At 39.2% G+C, this 27,591-nt stretch overlaps 1 protein-coding gene across 1 annotated transcript in view; it reads right to left on the reverse strand.

Annotated features, from left to right (window-relative positions):
- Positions 1 to 27,591, reverse strand: part of shtn3 (shootin 3) — a 42,236-nt gene that overhangs the window by 4,315 nt on the left and 10,330 nt on the right. Inside the window, exons 5-17 of the mRNA XM_081382396.1 lie at positions 11,603 to 11,697; positions 9,934 to 10,096; positions 9,696 to 9,793; positions 9,372 to 9,453; positions 6,587 to 6,681; positions 6,207 to 6,353; positions 2,820 to 2,973; positions 2,560 to 2,719; positions 2,377 to 2,447; positions 2,178 to 2,281; positions 1,381 to 1,395; positions 446 to 532; positions 76 to 196 (exon numbers count right to left, since the gene is read on the reverse strand). Coding sequence (XP_081238522.1) covers positions 76 to 196; positions 446 to 532; positions 1,381 to 1,395; positions 2,178 to 2,281; positions 2,377 to 2,447; positions 2,560 to 2,719; positions 2,820 to 2,973; positions 6,207 to 6,353; positions 6,587 to 6,681; positions 9,372 to 9,453; positions 9,696 to 9,793; positions 9,934 to 10,096; positions 11,603 to 11,697 — 1,392 coding nt within the window. The remainder of the gene's footprint in view (positions 1 to 75; positions 197 to 445; positions 533 to 1,380; positions 1,396 to 2,177; positions 2,282 to 2,376; positions 2,448 to 2,559; positions 2,720 to 2,819; positions 2,974 to 6,206; positions 6,354 to 6,586; positions 6,682 to 9,371; positions 9,454 to 9,695; positions 9,794 to 9,933; positions 10,097 to 11,602; positions 11,698 to 27,591) is intronic.

Here is a 27,591-nt window from a genome sequence, read left to right on the forward strand (position 1 = left end):
TCAACAGCAAATACATAGTAGATGCATACGTTCAACTATTTCATGGTTCTTGAAGGGTAGTGTTTATCCTCTTGCCTTCTGTGTCGGGATCGCAGGCCTGTTTGCGTCTCCTCCTCAGAATTACTTCCAGTTCACTGTCCTTTTTAGCATGAACCACTTCCTGAAACCCACGACTGGGACTCTTCTTCACCGTCTCCTATAGGTTCAGAGAGAGAACAGAATTTGATGAACGATTCATTGCTGAGTTTGGCATCTTGGTATTTTTAAGCAAAGAATTCTTTAGTAGATTATGCATTTATTTGCACAACCACTACTGAACACCATGATCATCATCATAGAACTATTTGTTGTAAACAAACATATAATGGGATGGATTTCTGTAATCTGTGGATCAGTAGATGACTGTAACAAGGGGGTATTAAAATCAGTTAATCAGAAAGCCTACCAGAATGCCTTTCAGCTCTTCCATTGCACTTTCTTGGTGCTTTTCCTCCACTGTTGCTGCTGCTGCAACTGCTGCTGGGATCGGCTGCTGTGGATCAGGAACAAAGAAAAGCTACATTATATGATCAAATCACACACAAAAAAAAACATTATATGATATAATATCACTGTTGTTATTTTTACCTAGAAATATTTAAAAAAATATTTTTGGTAATTAATAATATACCTGAGATAAAATAAAATGTAAATATTAGATGAAAAACAAAAATGAAAATGTTGCCTTATCATCTAACTGAAATAAATATGTTTAAGTTGAAGTAGAATGACTAAAACTAAAGCTCAATAGAAATATTAAAAGAAACATGACAGAAAAACATAAAATTCTTAAAACTTAATTTAAATTTAAAAATAATAACCAATTCAAATTTGTATTAAATACTATTAAAGTATATAAATAACATTGGTGATTTAACATGTGTTGTTTTTAAGTTTATGCACACATTTTAGATGAGCAACGTCCGAAAGTCAAAAACAAAAGACAATCTGCTAGTTCAGCATAATGAGAATGCAGTCAATCTCTAAAGTCAGGACTATAGCTATTGATCTAAAGTTATCCAGCTCCTCTGAGCCTCAGGATGATCTTGATGGCTTTGCTCATCAATAACTTAAACAAGATGGGTCCCCGCTCAGGCTATGAACTGTCTATACGCAAAATGATTTAATGACCCGACTCTTCCTCAGGGAGGACGATCAAATGCTATGAACCATTTCTACAGGATCTTTGTATTGACAAAATGGTGCTGAGTTGTAAAACACAAGATTTCCTTTGATTGTAATAGAGCCGTCTGAACTGTTAACACTGCTGCACGTGGAACAATGATCTGGTGTGATGACTGTTGCTAAACACTGTAAACAATATGTGTGAGTTGAACATACCTTCGTGCCAAATCTCTGCAAACGATGAGGTCAGCAGATGATGGTACAGAGTAGAGAAACACAACAGACCATCAATCAGTACACACAATACACACAATATATTCATAACCAATGTACCATTTACAACTGAATTAATTTCTATTAAAGTCAAATTTAGTTTCTGAATTTGAATTGGAGTTGCAATTTGGTGTAGGATTGCAATTTGAATTTAAGAAATGAAGAAATTAAATAGGAATGAATTAAATACTAATTATTTTAGTATACTAAGTAATGTTATTTGATTAAGTATTGCTGTAAAAGTACTTTTTAATAATCCGTAAACAAAAAAATGTAGCATTAAAAAACAATTGCAATAATTCAGAATATTACTGTATTTTTGATCAAATAAATGCAGTCTTGGTGTGACTTATGTTCAAAAACAAATTTACCAACCCCTAACCTTTAAACAGCAGTGTAAACATTTGAAATGCTTTTTATATATTTTTGTATTTAGTCTATATTTTATAGACCATGATGGAAGTACACTCAATTTCACAGAATGCTTAGATTTACCCGAACGTCTTCAAAATAGAGACAAATAACATGAAGTAAGTTTACTAAGTGGAAACATTAAACATTAATGTATTTGTTTTTTTGTCAATTTAGTTGGTTTGGGTGAATCAAATTGTTCTGCTGTGTGACAATACAATATATTCCTCTTCCTGTAAATTCCGATTCAAAATCATGTGGGGTGTGGCCAATTCGAATCAAATATAAACTCATAAAGAGAGCCAATAAAATTCTGAATTTTGCCCAACCTTAGTGTCCTGACTCTTCACAGGCCTGAGAACCACTCCGTGTTTAATCCTCTCCATCATCTCATTGACAGCTTTCACTTTAACATCATCCACAGCTTCAGTTGCTGCATCGAGAGAGATAGTGTTTGTCAGGGCACCAATAATAGGGCAACAGAATAAAAATACACAATTCTGACTATAGGGAAAAGGGGACAATCACCTGGGGCTTGCTCTTGTTTTGGGCTTCCTTTACCTCCCTTGGAAGATTTCCTCATAATCGCAATGAGAGAGCTGCCGTAAACAAAGAGATGTCATTAGACGTTCACAGCTGGGATAAAGAACAACACTGTTTTAATGATGGTATATGACAGTCTGGCTTCAGTGCAGTAAAGTGGGGCGTTACCTGAGGGGGTTGCAGCGGGACTGAGGAGGTGGGGGAGGTGGAGGAGGAGGGGGTGGGGGAGGAGGAGGTGGTTGAGGAAGAGGGGCCGGGGGAGGAGCGGTCCCAGGGGAGGGGGCTGATGCTGAATCACAGCTCCTCCTCTCCTCCTGCAGATCTTTCACTGTGACAAACGACAAAAAAGGACGCCGGGATGTTATGTTCCTGAGTGTTATGCTGTTGTAGTATCTGGCCTTCAAATTTAAAATCATCCTGAATTTTACCTTTCATTTCCAAAACACTGTTTTTCTTCTCTTCCTCCTGCAGTCGTCCCTCCGTCTCTTTCTTTTCTTCATCTAATATCTCTAGTTGCCTTTGCAGTTGAACTAGCTGCTTACGCAAAGCACATTCTTCCAGTTCAGCCTCTAGAGCTTTTACCTGCAAACAAATGGGACATATGATACGTTCAACTCACGTTGAAAAGATTGTATTTGAATGCAGTCTCCGAGTTGGGGGCGTACCAGTGAGAAAACATGTCGGATGCAGCATCTGTATTAATTGTAAATGTATTAAAATAAACCAAAAACTTTTTATACAAGTATTATACAATCACCATAGAATATATAATGATTTAATTTACAGCACCTTCATAAATTGAACAAAAACAAATTCTTTATACATCATTTTGTATTATGTAAAGTTTCTTGTAGAAACTTTGGTTGAATTTTATGCAGAAAAAGCACATCACCTTCTTCCCAGTTAATAAGGAACATTCTGAGAACTTAGGCAAAGTTCCCTATAATGAAGAAAAACTTCTTAAAGGAGAACTCCGGTCAATTTTAACATTGATTGTCCACGAGCGTGATCATTGGTAACTAAACCTATGCGTGTGAACTCGACAATCGATTACTATGGACTTCGACCGAAAACAGGAAGAAAATACAGGTATGTGCGCTGGCTGAAATAACATCATTTTTATACATATCTTTCACATCTACTGCAGTCAGATTCACCCCTGTTCACTCTGAAGGAATCACTCTCATTAGCTGTGCACTTGTAATGACACATCAAGGATGTTAAGAGGCTAAAAGCTGGTTTAAAACTTGCCCCATTGAAGTCAACAGGGTGCAAATTTTAAAAAGAGGATAACATGATGTGGGCAACAGCGATTTTTGTCGTTGTTCTCTGTATTGACAGCACTCTCAATTTACAAAAAAAATGAGCTCAATGTTAAAATTGACCGGAGTTCTCCTTTAAAACAACTGGACATTTTGAACGTTCAGAGAACAGGTTTTCATAAACAAATGTTTTTTATATACCATATTTTTGTTGAGCATTAAAGCTATTTTAATACAGCTGATGACGTAATTACGACTTCCCAACTTATATACGAACTTCCCAACTTGTAAATATGAAATTCCCAGGAGGACTTGAATGCTCCAATATAAAAAATTGAATTAAATGGCCATAAACGGTTATATTGAAATTATTTGTTTCTTTCTTTTAGATTGAATTGGTACAACAAACTCAAATGGAACCCAAACCGGTGCAAAATTTCAAATGTCCTTGACTCTGGCAAAGAATTAGTTCATATTTACAGGCTGACTTGTAAACAAGGTTTTGCTAACATAGCCTATTGATTATGTGACGTCTGAAGTTAGGATCCATGCTCTTTGGATTTGAATTGCGGGTCAGACTGTATATTGACTGATGACACAACAGTGCTACTGATTCACAAACTCTAAAACCCATATGTCAGTATAAGTAATGCTGCAAATGCCCTTTTGTCACTGCATGCATAAACATAACATTGCCTACATCTGATTCCTTGTAACTAGCATGTGTAAAAAGTATCTGATCATCTGGAAACTCTTAATTTGCTGCCACAGAAAGCTGCTGAATGCATCTGTCAAGCATTATGAATGCAAATCTCATCTGCTCTGATTTGTGTTGGTTTAATATATTTGTGGTTGTGTTGACAGCCTACCACTTTTGTCGTTTAATGTGGTATGAAAACTATGACATGTTACTGCTGAGGATGCAAATGTAGAAGAGTGGAGCCACAGGAGACCCACATGAAAAAAAACAATGAATGCGCTCTATGATCTGGCATATTCTAGTCTACTGACTGTACAGTATCACTCAACCAGACACTAGACACCAGAATCAGCTGTTTGAAATGCCAGCTTCACCGTATTGAAATAGTCAATACTATGCTGTCTACATGAAAAATAAAACACTAAAAACTAGAATCAATCATTTAAGGCGAGACACTACAGGTGAATAGGGTAAAATTTTAAAATAATAGATATCACCATGAAACTTCCTCAGTTGATTACTTTCACAAGTATATAAAAAAATGTATTACAAGTTTTAGAAATTTGTATGTTTAATTATGCAAATTAGGCATTATCTCATTAAATATGCACGATTTTGCATATATTTTCGGTAGATATATCTGAACATATGATAAAGCCAGGTGAAAAATTATTTTTTCATTTTGTTTACACACAAGATGAAAATAAAAACTCAGAGGGATTTCAGGATATATACTTTCATTACCTATAAAATCAAAATATACTGTCAATAGCCATAAAACATAGATTTTCACCATATTTTTTTGATTAAAATGTCACATAAATCAGGCCAGGAATGATTTATTAACAAATCCCTCTGAAAATATCTTCAGAATACTGCTAAGTGTATAACTGAAAAGTTTGGTGTACATAGGTGCTACATAGGCTGAGATGTTTCTACTGGAGAATGACAAAAACTCATTTTGAGAAAACGGCAGTTAAAGATTTAAATAGCTCTAAATGAGAAATTGTCATAGCTTTAAATCCCCCTTTGGACATTCACGATTGGTTACTGATAGAAAGGAAATGCCCATATTTGGGTTACATAGCGTTGTGCAGGAGACTCAGAGCTTCACGGTGATACCGGTCATGACAGACTTCAGTAAACAGACGGAGCTCGGCGCGTCGTATTGTAATGCTAACTTCCTGGTAAATTCGGGAGAAACTTACAGCCGCAAGTAAACAAAATGTAATAAAATAAACATCTTAATGTATATTTTCAACGTTTTCTTTATAACAGCTTGAAAGAACACATATTGAAGGAGTAAAATAGCCCAAAATCTCAAAATTGACCACTGCATGAAAATCGATGTTTTTGCCTGCCGTGTCTCGCCTTAAATTCTACATTTGAATTAAGGCAACATTATAATGCACAATTTTAATTTCCATTTTGACTTTTTAACACTTTTTAATGATTAACTTTAAATAAGTTCGATGAATACACAGCACTATTTAATCCCATTTAGTGCCGGCTTAAACTGGATTGTGTGTGGCTAGTGAATAAGACCACAGACAAAACTGTTTACGAAGATCTAAAAAAACGAACATTAGAGGATTAATAGTTATGAAAGGATTTATGTCTATGAAAAGCCCTAACTGACTGGTTTAAATAACTGAAAAGGGGGTTTAGATTTAATTCCATTGTCTAATCCTATCATGTAATCCACGATTACTAATGAGGCTTATTGTGTTCACGGAGATGTGGGTAAAATTTCACTTTTTCCCCCTGAAATGAGCTATCAAAACTGAAAACATATACTCCAGTTTTGTACATCTAAAAATCAAATGTGTTTAAAAGACTCTGAGGTTTCCTACCTTGTCTTTGTGCTGTATTCTCTCTTCTTCTAATGTTTTGGTCACATTGGCCAAATCTTCCAAAGCTTTGAGCAGTTGAATGCTGGGATCTACCTGTTGCAGTAGAATCATGCTCTGTCTGTTTGCTTCTTTTTGCTTCACCATCATCTACAGGAGAAAATAAACATAAGGAAACAACTATTTCAGATGGTTTTCTTCAACAACTAAAGGTAATGAAACATTCTACTGTGATGCAGGCAGCCATACACAATTCAAACTCTACAGTCAATATATACAACTATCTTGTCTTTTGGTAGGATTCTGAGGTCACCAGGGCAGGGACTGCAGTTGTCCTGTCACCCGTGTACTGATGAAGTGAATGGAGATGTTTTGTCCCATACCTCATGTGCATAGGTCTCTGCTTTCTGCCTGAGGCTCTGCTCCAAATCCAGATGCTCCTTCATGGTTTCATACTCATGAGTGGCCATCATAGACACTAAGAGATAAACAATGATAATAAAGCAATAGGCTTGGCAAAAATCCCTGTAAGGCTTTTTCAGGTATAACGCAAATAAATATCATAAAAGACACATTATGACAGGCATAGACTATTGTATGGACAGTATGGATGAGAATCGAAAATGTTTTACTGGTTCCACTTTTGCACTTTTGATTCTTTCAGTAAATGAAAAATATTTGATTCTAACTATAAATACAGTAGTAAAAAATCCTGCTTTAAGGTACCATACACTACTGTTACTTACTGGGTCAGTAAGATTGATCAAAATGATCAAAAGTGGCAGTGAATATATTTATAATGTTTAAAGATTTTTTATTTCTAATGATACTTGCACCGATATGAAAATTTTGGCCGATATCGATAACCGATAATTCTTTATATTTGAAAGCGATGACCACTCTATTGGCTGATAAATCTAAATCCAAATTTATATATAATTTTTGAGAGCCTGATTACAAAAACAAAAATCTCACCATTAAAAGACATGCTCCAAGCACTTCAACATAAAAAAAAGGACAGTAGTCTAGTTTGAACCAGTGTGAATTTTAAAATGATTTTTTTTACACTTCTATGGCCAACTTTCCTTACCAAAAAAAAAAAAAAGAAAGAATCATATTTAAAGCAATTCAAAACCATAATGGTGAACACTGTGCATCTGAAGTGTCTCAGCTGAAGAATATAATCCATTACTTATCGGCTTTAAGATATCTGCCAAATCTTTTTATCGGACTGATAATGATAATATTAAAGGGGGGGTGAAATGCTATTTCATGCATACTGAGTTTTTTACACTGGTAAAGAGTTGGATTCCCATGCTAAACATGGACAAAGTTTCAAAAAACTAAGTTGTACGTTTGAAGGAGTATTTTAGTTCCAAAAATACTCCTTCCGGTTTGTCACAAGTTTCGGAAAGTTTTTTTCGAGTATGGCTCTGTCTTACGTAAGATAGAGCGGAATTTCCTTATATGGGTCCTAAGGGCACTTCTCCGGTAAGATCGCGGGCGCGCGCGCACTCGTAGAACAGAGCGAGAGAGCGAAAGCAGTTCACCATCAAAGCGCCCTGCCCGGCTTTTGGAAGTCAATGTCACCAAAGAAGTGTGTTTTTGGTTGCCAGGGCAAGACAACCCTGCACAGATTCCCAAAGAACCCAGCGTTAAGGAACCCGTGGATGGAGTTTGTTTTCCTGAGCATAAACAGAGTTGTGTAAGACTGTTGTTCCCTGCATTTCGACGATGATTGTTTTATAAACAAAGCCCAGATCGCCGGATTTGCAGATCGTCTATGCTTAAGGATCGAGCAGTCACAATGATAAAGGTTCGCGGTCGTGCGTTGGAACGGTGAGTAAAACTGTTGAACAAATGTCTCTGTGTGTTGTTAGCTCGGCGGGTAAGCACAGCTAAGCTTCGCCCACACGGCCCGCCCCCAGCCGCTCGTTTTTTTCCGGAAAGACACGGTACAGCCAATCTTTCAATTAAAAATATAATAAAACAAAAGACTTTTTGGAGATATGAAGGATGCAATATTACTCTATAGGTACTCAAGATTAACAGGAGATTGAGTGAAAATGAGCATTTCATTAAAAATGAACATATATCGGCCAATACCGATATGGTGGCCGATATATCGTGCATCCATAGTAAGGCAAATATCATAATAGACACAGTATTACAGGCATAGATTATTAAATGGATAGTAGGGATGGGAATCGCAAGGAATCTACTGGTTCCGATTTTACATTAATGATTCTTTTAGTTACTAGTATACAGTAAATAAAAAGTGTTGTTGCTTTATGTCAGCATTCACTACTGTTCAAATGTTTGGGGTCAGTAAAGATGATCAATTGTTACAGGAAAGACATTTATAACGTTTAAAGATTTCTACTTTAAATAAATGCTGCTCTTTTGAACTTTCTATTCAATCCTGAATAAAATGTATCCCAGTTTCCACCAAAATATTAAGCAGCACATTTGGTGAGCATTAAAGACTTCTTTAAAAACATACCGACCCCAAACTTTTGAACGGTAGAAACTTTTTTGAGGTTAAGTATTTTCATTAAAAAGAACCAGCTCATAATAGTAATTTACTTGTGAAAACATTTTGGTTGTATTGTCTCTTTATTGCCATGGTATTCTTTGCAAATGGAACTGGTTCAAAATAAGAACCGATTCTCGATTTCCAGCCCTAATGAACAGTGACACATTCATGTATTATTCAACCGATATTCAATCACATGTGCACTTATATCAGCAATTTCACACTGTGGCTCCTTCAATCAGATTTCATAGGCAAAACTGTTAGTTTAAAAATAAAAACCCACTAAGTCAGTCAAGTAAGTCAGTACGGTATATGACCTGAGCACAGCTGTTTCCAATATTCCAGTCAGAGTAATAACACAAATGAGCAAAGAGGGCGCTGGGAGGATGTCAAAACAAAGTGCATCACCCCCAGCTGGAACAGAGAGACTTCCTGTGGTGAATCTTTTACAGATAATTTGATCAAGGACTTTGACGTGTGGCCGGTAGTGAGTGGGCTGGTGGGGAACATTAATCTTCTTGGAAGGCACATGCACAGATGCACTGCAGGCCATTTGAGATGATGTCATGCTCATGAATTTGAATACAAGTGAGGAAATGAAGAGGCTCTGTATTCACAACGTCCATACTCACCCCTGTTGAACCTCTTAATGGTCTTGCTTTGCTGCTCAATGGTTTTATAAAGCTCCTTCATCTCAGCCTGCTCCTTTTCAGTCTGTAAATCAGCATTAGGCACATATTTGAGAAACTATCAGCAAAGAAACTCAATTAGACATTGTTACTCTGATATCCTTTTAGGATAAGCAATACCGCAGGCTTCATTTCAAGATCATTTATTATTTATGAGCAGGTTAAAATACTGGAAGATGCTTTGCAGAACAGGCCCCCATCCACAAGCCTAACTGAGCTCTGCCTTTCATTCGGAGTAAAAAGTAAGAGAGTTGCTTTGCTACTCACAAGTGCTGTCAACTCCTCTATCTTCCTTTGCTGCTCTTGAAGCTGACAGGCCAACTGCTTCTTCTCCTCCAGCATAGAACTCACGGTTTCTTGGAGATCTGTGGAAAAATGTGGAATTTGGAATGGACGTAACGTAAACGTATTGATGTTTATGATGACAGATCCCTTGAAGGAAATTGTACACAGGCTTATTTATAAACTGCACCCCATTTTAATACACTGGTACTATGGTATTTACCTTTGACCTGCAGCTTATACTGAGAAAAGGGGTCAGAGCTGGGATCTTGTTGTTCAGTCTCCTCTTCTAGGGAAATGCAATCAGAAATACTGGGCAGCAGCTCATCCAGACACGGCCGTGACGACAGGCTCAAATACTTCAGCTTCCTGTTCTCACAGTTCAACTAAAAGTGATCAAAACAAAATGATTTAAGACCATAAATTATTAGAAAAGTTTTGACTTTTGCCATAGCTCTCCTTGGCACATTCGACAATAGTCTACATCATTCATTAGTGAATCAGACTGATCCGATTCTCAATTCTCATTCTTCAAAATTTCTCCTTTTGTGTTCAACAATTCTAATCATGTTGACTTGATTTGTTTTCATGCTTATTTTGCTTTCTAGTAGAGCCTGAAGATGTAAACAAACAAAATAACTAGACAAAATCATTACAGCCTCGAGATACTTCAAGCGAAATTGCCTAACGGACTGGTGTGACGCCATTTTGAACAAAATCAGGCCAATATAAAGTTCGTTTGGAGTTTGTTTCCAAGGTTAGAAACAGCTTGCAAAATCAATATTTCCAGAAAAGTTCGCCTGGCTGTTCGACTTCCATTGGCCCGTGACGATACATAAAGGTGAAAAGTTCAACTTCCATTGGTCCATGACACTACAGTACATAAATCAGGGTTCCCACACCTTGGTTAACCTCAAATTCAAGGACCTTACAAGGACTTTCCAGGTCCAATACCCTCAAATTCAAGGACTTAATGTGGGGACACATTTGTTGTTTCCAACAACAAATGTTGAGGTACCATCGTAGTAGTTTCGTCTGCGCATGAACGTCATGTCAACGTACAACACAAAGTACCTCACGCGGGAAACACTTAAATTTAACGCTTAAATGCACGCAACTATCGTAAATCAAGCAAGCTAGTATGCATTAGGCCACAAAGTTTTGGCGAAATTACACATTAGTGGACTGGAGGGAATAATATGAATTTTTTTCCAGAAAACGTCTTGCACAAAATAAATTCAAGCACTTTCAAGGACCTGTATGTTACCTATGTATGTTTATTTTCAAAAACTTTCCAGGGCCTTGAATATTTTTTTTCAGATTCACAAACTTTCAAGGATTTCAAGGACCCGTGGGAACCCTGATAAATGTGCTCTGTGAGGCTACGCCTTCTTGAGTAAATCTTCTCCCGGTCAATGTATTCTGTTCAGTCCATGAGTAAAAACATGAACACACTGAAGAGCAATTTTGTAACTGAAGTTGTAGTTTTAATGTTCAATAATGTAAAGCTAATTGCTTTAAAGCAGTCTATGATATAAAGGGCTATAAAAATAAATGTGACGTGACTTGAATGAAGTGCCAAATTGAAAAGCTTGTGCAAACATATCCACATCGCTATGATCAGATGCTTTCTTAACTACTGGTTTCTCACCACTGTCATTTTTTGTTGTTGTGTTTATTTTGTTATTGAGAGGAAAGCATGCGACATACGTTTACATATTCATATAAAAGTAGCTCTCAGCAGCTTTTACAGTATACAGCCGAAAAGGCATTTCAAAATTCGTTCTTCTTTTTACCCCTAAGGGAAGAGCGTAAAAGAACTTCGCTGTGAGTATCTCAGGGCTTTTAAGGTTTTCCGACGAAACAGAAGAATAGTATTGTTGGATAAACACCTTGGTAGCCAGAGCCTCTGCATTTTCTCGGCAAGATTTCTCAATCTCAAGCTGGGTCTGTAGTACGTTCACCTCCTCGATCACCATTTGGGAAACTGTGGAAAAGAAAGGAAATGCATTTATGAGTAAATGAAAGCACAGCAGGTCAAATTTACAGTCCAATCCATCATGCAGGAACTGTGCTCTATAGAAGTAACTCTATAGAAATACAGTCCTGTATGACAGATGCACATTTTAGATACAAGCATCAGCTAGGACGCTATACAAGTCTGTTCTCATGGCAATAAAAGTGGGAATATAGTCATGTTTTCATCTATATTCTTTACAGTATTTCTTGAAGTGAACATCACACTATCTTCTACACAGTTCATGAGGAGTCGGTCAAATCCGGATGCACAGAAATAAGCCACAAATGCTACTTTTTATTATATAACATTTTAAATGAGGAAATAGCAAATGTATAAGGTTGTACAAGTACGTTTTCATTTAGATGTGGTTTTATTATCAGTGACACATTACCGGAGTCTAATGAGATGGACAGTTATCAGTTACATGCTCACAATGGGGACCATTTCCCAACACTTTGGGTACCATTGATGGACTGTAACTCTATACACTACACTGGCCTCTCAAATAGAGGATTGGATGTCATAGCAAATGTCAGAGCAGCTCACATCAAAGAGGCTCCTAAACAAGTCGTTTGTGTTTAGTGCATTGCACTATTTCTAAAATACATTAAAGTGGCATTTAAAAAAAAACTAAACTTTCAGCAGTTCTTTAAAATGGTACATTGAAAATGAAAGATTTTTTTTGCAAATCAATTATAACATAATATATGTGTTCGGTCAAAATAAAATGGAAAATGCATTGTTTGTGCCGGTGCATTTCACAGGAAATGATCAAGAGAGGGAGTTTATTATACATTATTCCATGAAAGGCTGTTGAATTATGCAGGAACATGTCTCTCAACATGGAGTCACAGCAAAGTACATCACCAGCCTGCCCTGGAGCCCTTTCTCGGAATAAACATTTCGCCTAATTTTCTTTTTGTGGTAACAAACTGTAAATTGTGAGAATGGAAAGCGGAACGTTATCAATGCTTGTCCTCACTTTGACCCCTTATTTAGGGATTGGTGCATGAAACTGATTCTGATATCACATAATAAAAAAATGCAATAATAAAAAACAGTCCTTCAATTTAAACAAATGTGATTATTTTGTATTTAATAATATTTACCATTAAAACATTTGGTTTTATAATATATCAATTAGGGGTGCACGATATTGACAAAAAGTGATATTGCGATATCGATAATGAATATTGCGAATATTGTTGGCCGTCAAAAGCCAACCACCTCCTCCTTGTGGCGTCGGCTGGAAACGAGGACCCTCGGGAACTCGGCTAACGGTGGCTCTGGTCCCAGCGACAGATGAAGCGACACATCGGCTGGGCCTCCTTGGTCGCATCAAATGGCAGCAGCAAACCAAGAAACCGATCAAGCTAGGGCGTTCCCCCTAGGCGACGCGCGTCATCTACGCCCGGATGGCGTGAGAAATGGACGAGGGCTACCTGCTCAAGGACGGGGCTGGCCAAAGAAGATAGTCCACCGAATCCGACTAGCCACGCTTAACATCGGCACCCTCACCGGCCGTAGCCGTGAATTGGCTGATACTCTCAAGACCAGACGCATCGACATCGCGTGTATCCAAGAGACCAAGTGGAAGGGGAGCAAGGCAAGAGATATTGGAGAAGGGTATAAACTCATCTATTGTTAATGAAAAATTCATTGTTCTTGTGTCCATTCATTTAAAACTTGTTGATTTCATTTGAGTGTGTGTAAAAGCATTTCTAACAGCTGAATTGGGGGTAGGAAAGAGCAGATGTAATAAACCAGATAGCCCGGGGAGATAACAAACACCTAGGCACGAGAAAGAATCTTAGTCGAAGAATACAGGATGTCATATAGTAGGGTCCCAGGCCCCCTCCTGAGGAAAGCAGGAGGTCATTTAGATTGTAAATGAAGGCCTTTTGGCTTCTCAGGGACAAAGAACAGCATGACCTGCCCAGGGGGGGGGGGGGGGTAGAACCAGTCCATACTAGATGTCTTTAAGGAAATTTACAGAGACTGGGAAAGGAGGAGTCAAGAATGTCAGAAACCTGTATAAAATGTCTCAGTTTTATTATGTCAGTGGGCTTTCTGTTTCACATCTGGGTGGCTGCGGTTGCGAAAAGATTCCTCAAAGAATAAAGCCTTTTTCTTCTTTATTACAATTTTGCCTTTTTGAGTGTTGTCTTACACCTGTGATGCTGTTTTTCCAAGTGAGATAAAAATTGCTATTACAGCTGGTGTCAGAAGAGGGATCCTGTGCGGACGCTTCTTCTCCTGGTCCTGAGAGCGGATTTGACGGGAAAGTGCACGACCCCGGCAGCACCAGGCGGCCGTCTCATACCTCGACGGTTTGAGATAGAAACTCAAAAGATTACGAGAGAAAGAGCCAACACCGCGTTCAGGACCAGAAGGGGAAGCTCCCACCAGGACAATAAAGAATCCGCGGATTGCGGGAGAAACAGAAAAAAGCATCTGGGTAAGACACGGCAAATTGTTTTATTGAAGTTTAAGTGTGAATTGATAATTGTGAGTGAACTGAACATGAACCAGGTTGGCTGAGTTTGCTTTTGGTACGAGTGTGAGGGTGATTCAGATAATCACAATTTTGAGGGAGAAATCGATCTGACAGATTCGGACCGGTTTCGGCCCCACTCAGCTCGTTAGTGGACGGGGATCCACCGTGATTCAGATAATCACAACTGTTATTGATTAATTAGTTTTACTCAAAGGCGCTAGTAACCCAATATTAATTTGATTAAGTGGACAGAGGAGCCACATCAAATTTAATTAAGTGAACGGAGGAGTCACGTCAAATCAGAATTAATCGAGCGCTAGAAAGTGCTTATAGGAAGTTTTTGAGTAAAACGTAATTACAAACCACCCGACCGATCTTGGGGTAAGGGAAAGATCGGGTCTGTTGAAGACGTTTGACAGATACTGTAAGGCACGTGTCGAATTGTGAAATCCAGAAAGTAGGTTCAGCCAAAATGGGATCATCAAACAGTAAAACAGATAATTTTTATACACCAATTTTCTGTCAGATGAGAAATAATTATGGTGGTAAATGTATGACTGACATAGGGAAATTGATAAAATATCATGATTTTCCAGAAGAGGGAACATTGAGTACAACAAGATTAAAAGTGGTTAAAGAATCGATAGGAACGTGAAAGTATTGTGCTATGAGAAAGAGATATGGAAGAAAACTGTGAACAGACAGTAGTTTGTTGAACTAAAGAAGATAGGGAAAGATAGAATGTTTTTCCTGATGGAAATTATAAACAGAGAATTGTTGGATTGCAGATAAAAGAGAACAGATGCAGAAGGAACTGGCATGTAGGGGAAGATAGGATGTTTTTCCTGATGGAAACAGTGAATTGTTGGATTGAACAGATACAGAAGGAAGTGGCATGTAGGGAAAGAGTGTTAGATAAAATAAGGCATTGAGTATGATTAACAGGGATTAACATGATATAAAGATTAGGAATCATGTACGCAAATGTAAGCAAAACGGGAAAAATTCTATATTTTGGAGATAAAATAATGATTGAAATTACGATGTGAATGCTTTATTGTATTAATGATATGAAAACAAGAGTATTGAAGAATAGATTGCCATATTTTTGAGTTGAGGATAGCTGTCTGTGTAATTTAGAGACTGAGAAGAATTAGGGAATCTTGTGGTCTCTGTGAAACAGTAGAGATAAGTAGGACTGAATAATTATAATACAATCTTGTGATTTATGTTGAATCTGCAAACTAACCATTTGATAGAAGAATAAGCTTTTAAAACCAGTGTTGATGAAATTAATTACACGTTAATGTTTTAATACTGTATGAAGAGTAACTGAACAGTCCTGATAAATAGTGAGATAAAAGAGAGCAAATGCTGTAAGCAGTTCTGTTCATGCTCTGAAGAGATTTGCAGATGATGTTTAGTAACTTCTTTGTAAGTTTAATTGTGATTGGAAAGATAAACAATAACTTAACTGGCTCCAAACAAAGAAAGTGCCAAAATTACACAAATTTAAAGAAAAGTCTTTGTTAATATGGGTTAGAAAGTAGATCAATGTTAATATGATGAAGATTGTTTCAGCTATTGAAATTGAATTTGCAACTGTAAAAGAAAAGACAGAGAACTGCTTATCAATGGCTCTGTTGCATTTCCTGAATACAACACAATGTTTCAGAAGTGCAAAATAGGGTGAAGCTGTTAGAAAGATAAAAGGCAGAATAACAGAGAGTGTTTTATTGCAGTCAGCTGGGTCATTCAGTGACTGTATGCGCACTGTATGACTGTAAAAGTAAATGAGGGAGAAATAAAGTTGATAGTTGGAACTTTTGAAAGTTGTAAGAAGATTGAAAGATTTAAGTGTAAGGAATTCCTTTTGAAAGGAAAAGAACTATAAAAAGTACCGGTGGACGTAAAATTACAGATGAGCTAAATGAGTTGCAAAATATTTTAAAAGTACCGATCACTAAAAGGATGATTGTGTTTTGAATGAAACGCTTTGATAAGGTTTTAGATGATATAGAGAGACAAATCTAATGAATGATTTATAGTGATAATCATAAAATGTATGACAAGCAGAGAGCGCAGCCTCAAAAGTTAGTATGAACCATAGAAGCAGATTGATGAACTCCTAGAGAAAACATTGAAGTCGGGTATTAAATTATGGTAATTGAAAATAAAATTGAAATGAAATTTGAAACGTTATTAAGAACTAGAATAATTATTATTCCTTTAAGATAAAATAAACAGAAGCAGTGTTACAGGATTAACAGTTGCTAAATGTAAAATGTGTAAAAGGCATTTGATTAAATAAAGGCTTGTTAATGTTGATTTTAAAAGATAAGAATGTGATTTGGCCAAAACAGGTTTGCTTATCTGAATCTGGTATGTGCTGTAACTGAAACTGCCACAGTTTCAGTGCAACAGAGACTCATTCTGGGTCTAAATTACAATACATGTAATTTATGGAAAAGATGCCTTAAGATGGGCTAGAGTATATAAAAGATGGTAGACAAAGTCTGAAGTTAAAGGTTTATGAGAATGCAGTGTATCAGTCCTGAATGCCTCAAGAGTCTCTCTCTCATTCAATGCCAGCTGAAAGCTGTTGTCTGAGCCTGTGTAAAGCACATTGTTTTAGACATGGATGTTAAAAGAAATCATGCTACAAGGCAGTTCAGATTTCATACATTTCAAGAGAAATTTGTAAATGTTTTAAAAGTAAAACTGAATGACTTTAAAGAAGTCTTAAAACGATAGAAGTGACATTTTTAACTAGTTTAGAACCAGTAACTTCTTTGTCTGATTTTAGCCTCCACCATGGAACAGGGCTGATGGCTCCGGCTACAGATGTAACAGTACACTGAATGGACGGTTGCTTCAATTGCGATTTTGCTGATTTGAAGATGTTTAAAAGATTTAGGTGATTAAATACTGTTGTTATTAACTTGTCTCCCTGTGTTAACACTATTAGGCAGTCCAGAGTGCTCTGGTGACTCTTGAATGTGTCTTCCCTAAAGCTTCAGAAAACAACTTAGTCTGTTGGGGAAAACTGATTTTGCGGTGGGAAAGAGCGGCTACCAGTGTGCACGAAGTGGCTACTCAAGGACGGGTAAGAACCTTTGGCCAGAGGTCAACCTAAGGCAGGGGGTCACGCCGACACTGGGCATCTCCTGAAGGAAGGTGTGTTTATGTGAGAAAGGTATTAGAGTTGAGCGATGACTGTGAGGCCAGCAGCATCAGCAGAACATTGAGAGGGGAGATGGAGCTGTAAGGAGTTATGGCAGTCTGCCCCAGAAAATGTGAGTTCCTCTATATACCACTTGCAAGAAACCGCATTCATTGTATGGCTTGTTTTTCATTATGACAAGTGTTTGCAACCATGCCAGGGGACAACACCCTGATGAAGATTAAAGATAAAGAGCTGATGGGAATGGGCTTTCAAGAGCCAGCTGAGACCGTGAGGTGATTGTCATTATTTGTTGTGGAGACAGTATACTTAATTTTTATCAGGAACATGATGCTGGTTGCCTTATGGGCAAGGGAAAATATTATAGAAGTTGATATTGAAATAATATGTCTTTAAGATATGTAAGATATGTTTTGTAAGTTTTAAATCCTGAAGGTCATTAGACGTGGTGGTGGCTAAAGGTGAAGACAGCTTTTGTAGATTCAAGAAAAGTCTGGATAAAGATTAATGGTCAAAGGTTATTGAAATGAATTTATTATTAGATTTTGTCTAGATTACAGTCTTAGGAGGCTGTTGAAAAGATTATTTGTGTATAGTGAGAGAGACTGTTTGAGTGGAGGAAGGGATGGTACTCTGTCTGTCTTTCTGTTATCGGCCTGGTAAAGCAAGCTAAAACAAAATAATGATAGTGAATCAAAACAACCCAGCTGACTTTTCTGAGAGAAAATGAATAATGAACAAACGGGCTTTGAAACTGGTAAAGAGACCATGTAAAATTAGATAAAAGCTACAGTAAATTGAGAAGTTTAAAATGTCATTTAAAATTTAAATCTTTTTAGAGAAAAGATATGAATAAGAAATATGAGCAGTTCATAGTCAGGGATGAGTGTGAGTGTTAATTCATGTTTTGTACAGTATGTGTTAGTTTAGGACAACTATTATGTCTGAATAGTGTGTATAAATTTGTCATTAACCTCTGGAAAGAGTGTTTTAGCATTATAGATGGGTTAAGGCAAATGACAAATTTGAAAGTAAGCTGAGGATTGTGAGTCAATCTGATGAGAAAGAAACGCAGAACATAGGACGAGCTTTAAGTTGATTGATCATCGAGCTCTATCTGTTAATTATTATTTTGGTCATTTATGATGTGCAGTAGATTTGAATTACTTTCTGAACAGGTTTAAGTATTGATGTGTAAATTAGAATTGTGAAGTCGTAGATAGCCGTCAGTCATGTGTTGAGAAAAAGTTATAAATTTGACAGCAACAAACACGTAGGCTAAATAAATATCAGATTATCCAGAGAGCCCTTAACAGTTATGAATTGTAAAAAAAGGGGAGATTGTTATTTGACTGACATTGACGAAGTGTGCACACCACGACCTGACCTGACCAATTGATGACCTGGAGAATGTTCGTAGATGACAGTTGCTTAAGAGACCAAACAATAGGCCTGAAAAGCAAGAAACGCTGTGAAACTAGGGGCCGTTGCCTTAAAAAACAATTTGATAAGAAGATGAAATTGTGGCTTTAAGTAATATTTTTATTTCAGAGGCAGAGAAAGATGGGAAATTTGGCTGAAGGACAACGTTTGGGTTAGCAAACTTTATCCAAACAAATGTTACCAAATAAATATGAACAAATATTGCAGTTTTCTATAGCTCAAACAGTAGAGCGTTAGCGCTTGTAACGCCAAAGTCATGGGTTCAATTTCCGAGGGAAAGCAAGAATTGATAAGAATGTAAATGTGTACCTTGAAATGTAAGTCGCTTTGGATAAAAGCGTCTGATAAAAGTAAGAGAATTTTATTATGTTAAATTTATGCACGAGATGGGTGTTGTGCATCAAGAGGAGGATGAATATGCTCATGGCGGGAACAAGAGAACGCACAGTAAAACAAGTGGTCAGATGAGTCTTTGAATTTTTTAGTATGAATAATTTGTATTCAGGCCACAAACAAAGACATTTCGGCCTCACAGGTGGGAAAACAGTAAATCCAGGGGGGGAGGGCTAAACCCATTGTCTTCACAGCAGGCTGAGAGGTTATCTAGCTTTGACCTCATCGGTATATGAGGACAGTAAAAGTCCAGGAGGGGTTTATTTGAAGAATTTTATTTGTATTAACCAGCTAGATCTGGTTTACTAAGGGGTTCACATTTGCTGAAAGCCATCGCACAGGTGGGAAGATAAATGTTGGGAGGACATTGGGTTTAATTGTGTGCATTGTTTGTATTTTAAGTGTGCTAATAACAAGAATTGTTTTGACAGGAAACGCCGGAGCAGATGTGGCAGCACAGCAGACAAAAGAAAACTATGTGACAATAACCTCAACATTTGTTTTTCTTTACAGAAGATGCAGACTTTTGCACATGGCATGAGCAAAGTGAAGAAACAGTGCCTAACCCTGTGTAATGCCTAACTTAAAAAATTTCATTTTGCAGGATGTCAGGATGGATTGAACCAAACAGAACTGATTCTGTATTGTTTTGTTAACATGAGCAACATGGGTTGAATGTTTTTTTTTTCAGGGGAACAAGGACCCTGAGTGCTATTCAATGAGCAAGAAATTATCCGGTGATATGTTTCAGGTTGAAAATTTCACAGGTCACACCAAAGGGACGACAAGACACTCGCTCACTAACAAAATCACTTAAGGCCTCCATTCGCAGGTGACAGTAGACAGTAAATGACTCATTCCAGTGGGGGTGCGATCGTGATCTAAGGGAAAATCTTGTAAGGATTTGAAAATGATTGAAGGGTGTTAGACCTGGGTCCAAGCATCTGACCTTAAACTATACCAACCAACATCAACAACCTCACACGCCAGCGCAAAGAATAAAGTAGGGGATCAATGATATGTGCTAGAAACATATCTCCCCTGCCAACGTTGGAAAAAAAATCCTCTCTACGGCATGCAAAGTGTCATATTGGTGAAGATGGAACGTCCATGAAGCAACGAGATGATCAACATATCTGGAGAAAATGTTGACCAATTAATGGTTGAAGAAAAGTTTTGCGATTTTATTTGATTGAATCAAATTAGGGCTTAGTATTGATATACATGAAGGGTATAACTGTTCTTGAATTAAGACTTGAATTAATTCTATTCTTAAAGATTTAATAGTATAATGGGTTTGATTAGAAAACAGAAATGATTTTTTATTATTTTATTGGTTATCAGAGAATGATAAACAGGGGGGAGATGTTAATGAAAAATTCATTGTTCTTGTGTCCATTCATTTAAAACTTGTTGATTTCATTTGAGTGTGTGTAAAAGCATTTCTAACAGCTGAATTGGGGGTAGGAAAGAGCAGATGTAATAAACCAGATAGCCCGGGGAGATAACAAACACCTAGGCACGAGAAAGAATCTTAGTCGAAGAATACAGGATGTCATATAGTAGGGTCCCAGGCCCCCTCCTGAGGAAAGCAGGAGGTCATTTAGATTGTAAATGAAGGCCTTTTGGCTTCTCAGGGACAAAGAACAGCATGACCTGCCCAGGGGGGGGGGGTAGAACCAGTCCATACTAGATGTCTTTAAGGAAATTTACAGAGACTGGGAAAGGAGGAGTCAAGAATGTCAGAAACCTGTATAAAATGTCTCAGTTTTATTATGTCAGTGGGCTTTCTGTTTCACATCTGGGTGGCTGCGGTTGCGAAAAGATTCCTCAAAGAATAAAGCCTTTTTCTTCTTTATTACAATTTTGCCTTTTTGAGTGTTGTCTTACACCTGTGATGCTGTTTTTCCAAGTGAGATAAAAATTGCTATTACACTATCATGGTGTCACGTCGAGCCGAAATGGAGTTGGCGTGGTCGTCTGCCAACAGCTTCGAGACAACATCGTCGAAGTCGACAACATCTCTGACCGCCTAATCTCGATCAAGATTGTTTCCGGCCCAACCACCCTCAGAGTCATCTCATGCTACGCCCCTCAAGTCGGCTGTACCGATCAAGAGAAGGATGAGTTTTGGGAAACCCTCGGCGCTCACCTACAGATAATTGCTACAGACGAACACATTCTGGTCGGAGGAGACCTAAACGGCCATGTTGCCGAAGATCGTGGAGGATATGATCAAGTCCATGGAGGACAGGGGCTAGGTACTCGCAACGACGAGGGAGCCCGCATCTTGGATTGCGCCGAAGCACATGACCTCGTCATCGTCAACACCTTCTTCAAAAAGAGATCGAGCCACCTGGCCACCTACACCAGTGGCGGCCACAGAACCCAGATCGACTACTGGATGATCCGACGCTGTGACCTGAAGCTGGCACTCGATGCCAAGGTGATCCCCTCAGAGAATATCGGCCCCCAACACCGGCCACTCGTCCTCGACTTCCAACTTAATCTGCAGCGGCAACCCAGACCGAGAATCACTGGGCCTGAGCGGGTCAAGTGGTGGAAACTGAACGAACATAAGCAGCAGCTTGCGATGGCCCTCCAAGCACTAGACATCAATTTTGACCAATCAGTTGAAAAAATTTGGGACGATATCTCCTCCAGAATTCGTGATGCTGCCACCGGTGCCCTTGGCTCGACGAAGCCAGGACGGCGATTTATGGACAAGCAAGTCTGGTGGTGGAGTGCGGACGTCCAAGAGGCAATCAAGGCCAAGAAACTGGCGTACATGACCTGGCACCGCACACGGCTGGACGATGATTTCCAACACTATCGGACACTCAAATCAACCGCAAAACGGGCAGTGACCAAGGCGAAAGCCGTGCACTACAACGATCTATACGAGCGGCTTGGCACACCTCAGGGAGAAAAGATGATCTACCGCATTGCTAACTCCCGCCACCAAGCGACCCAAGCCATTGGTCGAGTCATGCACATCAAGAACGCCGATGGGCAAGCCCTGCGAGACCCGTGTGTCATACTCACCCGCTGGAGCGAGTACTTCGCAGCCATCTCAAACGAAGAGTTCCCGCATCCGCCTATCCACAGCCTGGATCCCACCCCTGGACCTGTACCGCCAGTCACCGTCTCTGAAGTCACAAAGGCCGTCAAGAGGATGAAGAATGGCAAAGCCACCGGCCCAGATGACATCGCTGCTGAAGCCTGGAAGTTGATGGGGCACAGAGGAGCCGAGGTCCTTTCCACCTTATTCAACAAGATCATTAGTGAGGGCAAAGTCCCGCACGCTTGGACGATCAGCACCACGGTGCCGATCTGGAAGGGCAAGGGAGACGTTGCTGAATGCAAGAACTATCGGCCGATTCGACTCCTATGCCACTCCATGAAGATTTTTGAACGCATCCTGGACAACCGCCTCCGAAGCATTATTAAAATCAGCCCAAATCAATGCGGCTTCGTCAAAAGACGAGGGACCACAGACGCCATCCACGCTGCCCGCCTCCTGATGGAGAAACACCGGGAAAAGAACAAGCCAGTCCGCATGGTCTTCCTGGATCTGGAGAAGGCTTTCGACCGCGTTCCCCATGACCTCATCTGGGCCTCCCTCCGACGTCACCACGTACCCGAAGCCTACATTAGCTGGGTGCAACTCTTATACCAAGATGTCAGCAGCGTGGTCCGATGCACAGCTGGGATATCACCCCCTTTCAACATCAACGTAGGAGTTCACCAAGGATCGGCCCTTTCGCCCTTGCTTTTCATCACATGCATGGACACAGTGACACGGGACCTCCAGACGCCCCATCCATGGTCCTTACTCTATGCCGATGATGTGTTCCTCGCCAACAGGGAGCGGCAAGACCTCCAAGACCAAGGGCAGCAGTGGAAAGATCGCCTGGATGCAAATGGCTTGCAACTCAACCTCGCAAAGTCGGAGTACCTAGAGTGTGGCCCCCAGACTGATGGTACCATTGGCATAGACGGAACGGATCTAAAGAAAGTTCAACACTTCAAGTACCTCGGATCAATACTCTCATCGAACGGCGACACCCTCCCAGATGTCCGCGCACGTGTGAGTGCTGCCTGGTCAAAGTGGCGCCAAGTCACGGGAGTGCTATGCGATCGCCGAATGCCCATCCGCCTAAAGTCCAAAATCTATAAGATCATTGTACGCCCTGTCGCCCTGTATGGCGCTGAGTGTTGGCCAGCGACTGCCAAACATGGCCAGCTTCTACACGCCATGGAAATGCGTATGCTCCGCTGGTCACTCGGGCTGACAAGGCTAGACCACGTCATGAACATCAACGTCAGGAAGCGGATGGGAATAGCGCCGATTACGGAGAAGATTCTCGAGGCTCGTCTCCGCTGGTATGGCCATGTAACACGCAGCCATGAGAACTCAGTGGCGAAGACAGCTATGCGCCTTGACCTACCCGGTAAGCGACCACGTGGCCGCCCAAAGATGAGATGGATGGACCGGATCAACCAAGATATGAAGGACGTGCAAGTCGCCCCGGAGGACACTACGGACCGGAATAGATGGAGAGCAGCCTGCCAAAAAGCGGACCCTGCACCTGCGCGGGACAAACGCTAGGACGAAGAAGAAGAAGATAATGAATATTGCGATATCGATATGAATTTCGATATTTTTAAACATACGTAAAACTACAAAAGTTAGGGGAAAACGCATCAAAATAGATTCATAACAAATAAAACAAGTTTCCTTACAACATAGGGTTTATTGAGCGCATTCGAGACGGATTTGAATCTGATCGCTGAAACCACTTCAGGAGGAGATCTGGGCCGCATTCCAGACGAAACTGGACGAAGTGTAAATGCATCTGGTTGTTGAAACCACATATGTAAAATGTACTCCTCCAAAAAACACAAAAAAATAAACGTGTGAGAACGTGCTATAGGCTACATGGCATGTTATGGCCAGATATGACGACGCTACGTCTGCAACACGCATCACCGCATGATCAGCTGAGCATCTACCGGTCAAGCCAACGTGCAAACTATCGCAAATCAAAGTGAAAGTAAGTTGCAGACGCTTTACACACAAGTATCTTCATTAAAAGTAAAGAAGTGAAATGATCTTACCAGGGCTGTTGCCGTTCTCTATTAGTGCGGTATTTGATTTTGACATTTTAGCTGATGATATATATAATGCAGCTCATAACTGTGTTCGGTGACGTGAACTCCATTAAATCTGCATATAGCGCGGGAATTGAAGATCGAATTTATATCCGTTTTGCAAAAAACACATTTATGTGAACAGGTGTAAAAGGAATCGTTTTGATAAATTAGATAGCTATCCGATCTGTGATAACGCATGAAGTGGCCAGGTGGCCTGATGTTTATACTTGCGCGCTGGTGTGTGCGTCAAGCTGGCAAGTGTGTGTGTTGTGGGGACTGTGTGGTAGAGCAAGGGAGAAGTGAAACAAAGTGTCTCCCCTGTTCTTTCTGACCACTGTTGGAAATCTGTAGCATGAAAAGTTAAACCCTCTCCTTGATAGAACCAGGAAAAGTAGATAAGTAGAACCAGGAAATCAGTCGGGGGAAATGCAACGGTGCATGTCGGACAGGACGCATCATAAACAAAATATCGCATAAATATCGCGAGACTTTCGATATGATATCGAGCAACGTGATATCGCGATAACGATATTGATTTGATATATCGTGCACCCCTAATATCAATTCACATTATCCTATTGGATAATCAAATGCAGCAGGATTTAGACACCTGTTTCTTCATTCCTGTTAAATATGCAGGATGGGCATCAGTGCGGCAGTGAGCAGCTCTGCAGAGCCAGTGAGAGAATGACCTGGCAGGGGCGTGTGAAGTTCACAGCTTTAATCTCTTTACACAGCTTTAATCAGAGCACTTGCTTAAACCTAAAATCAAAATAGTATAGCAAAGTATAATTCAGTATAGCAAAAGTCCATAAAAATTTTTAAATCAAAAATCAGTTCCATCCATTTTTTAGCTTATTGATCCATCACAGCCACTGACCCAACGCATAATGCTTGCTATTGTCTACAAGCATACTGTACATCATGTAATCAAATCTAGATAAAAGGTTTGTCGACATTTCTCAATTAACATAAGGACATGAAGATGAATATATAATAATTAGTTTTAAACCAAAATCACACCACTGAACATGGTAGAAACTGCTTGAAATTTCACCTCAACTAGCCAAATACTGTATAAATCACCAGATCTGCCATTTGTAAGTTACAATAAAAGCAAAATGACCTCGATCTGGGCAGTATTGGGGAAAGTAATGCATTACAATATTGTGTTACTCCCTAAAAAGGTAACTAATTTAATTACTTAATTACTTTTTATGGAAAGTAATGTGTTGCGTTATTTTTTCTCACTTGGGATGAGCTTGCTTGTTTTGGGGGTTAAGTTGTATTTTTGGCAAACGTAAAGGCCCTTTCACACCAAAAGTGAAATGAATAAGCCACAGGCTGAAGGAAATGCAAATTCACACCTGTACAGTAGAGGGCGCAGCTCAAACGAACCTTTCAGATGTGCTGCCGTTCTGTATTGCAGAAGAACAGGACGCAAGAGAAGAAAGTTCAAAACTCTAACTTCAGCAATAAAAACAAAAACAATGAAACACAAATGGGATGTTTATCTAAAGCCATTTTTGATTATTAGTATGGCTGAATTGGATCAGCAGCAAACGCGTTGGTTAATAAAGTGAGATTAAATACATAAAGTATACAGTATATGTTTTATGTAAATTTAATTATTGCAGGTTTGGGTAATATCCCGAGTTTGCATTTCACAGTTTTTACTCATTTTAAGGAATACTGAATCTGTTTTTGTGCAAGTAAGATGAGTAAATGTATGCTCACTTTTAGTCTAGAACTACAATTAGCATCATGTTATACTTGTTAATACTTATTTGAAAAAGTAACTCAGATATTTCATTGTAAATTTAAAAGTAATGCATTACTTTACTGGTTACTTGAAAAAGTAATCTGATTACGTAACTCGTTTTACTTGTAATGCGTTACCCCAACACTGCATCTGGGTCATTCATTAATTCTGCATCTGACACCGAGTCAGTTTGCACGTGCGGCCCATGAAAATAAAGCAGGACAATAAAAGGGGTGTGGCTCTCTCTTTCCCTTGCAGATCAGTCCAAACTCATCTGCTCATCTCATTTGGCTTCCAATGATTGACCGAGAGAGCGCTGCTTCTGGGCTTTCTTCTTTGTGCAGATTCTAGGTCAGCAAGTCCACCACGCTTAATGCTGCATGAACAAAATATGGCTCTGCGGAGTCAGTCGAACAGAGACGAAAGCTTAAAGTAATGCAGTAGCATCCTTAGCAGACAGAAAACAGCTGCTTAAAACAAGCATTTGTCTGCCACTTTAAGAAAATGTTAGGCTGGCTTTAGTCTGAAGCACTTCCATTCCAATTTTGATCACAGCGATTAAGCGCTTTTAATAAACCGTGAGAGTTCAGGTTTAATCACCCAGCAATTTTGATTTCAACTCCAGGACTAATTGTGTCTGTGCTTGCAACCTATAATCTACTTCAAACGCAGGGCGGATGTGTAGACTGCATTAAAATGCTAACAGCATTCATTTTTATACCACTCTTTCCACACACAAACTGTAAGATATGGAAAGCTTAAAGGTAAATTAGCTGAGTAATGGGGCCGATAGCTTGACACACGGGCCTGTTTTAATTTGCATAAGTGCAGAGGGTATTCTTAATGAAGCGTCCCAAAGAGGAGGTGGGAGACAGCTGCTTTGCCAGACACAGATCCAGCACCTCCCAGATACTCAACAGCAGTTCCCCTGCAGCAGCCAATCATTAAATAGAACACAGACCAATCACATGCACTCTGCACAAGACTATTGTCCTGTATGTCAGCAAGTAGGGCAAACTACAGTGACATTTGCTGTGTCATGTTTGTGCCATTTAGTGAGGTTATAAAATAAATGCACTGTCAAAACATAGAAAAATGACCGAGAGTGGTGCACAAGCCTAACATAACTCACAAGGTAATTGTGAAAATACCATGCATTTTGTGAACATTACATTTTACAAGACATTCATATTGAATATATTTCCACTAAACTGTATTCAAGGTGACATGCAGTTCAGAAATAATATGAAAGCGCATGAGGGGTTTGGCATGAACTACAATGGAAGGTTGAAAGGAAGGTGCCTATTCATTTTCTAATGATAAATAATTCATAATTGGTGATTTTTAATAATTTAGTGATATAACAAGACAGTGATGAGAGCTGAATACAGCTGCTCTACGTTGCTTCCCTAGGGAAGGTCTGAC

Source organism: Scardinius erythrophthalmus (genome assembly GCF_964197995.2).
Source record: "Scardinius erythrophthalmus genome assembly, chromosome: 13".
NCBI lineage: Eukaryota > Metazoa > Chordata > Actinopteri > Cypriniformes > Leuciscidae > Scardinius > Scardinius erythrophthalmus.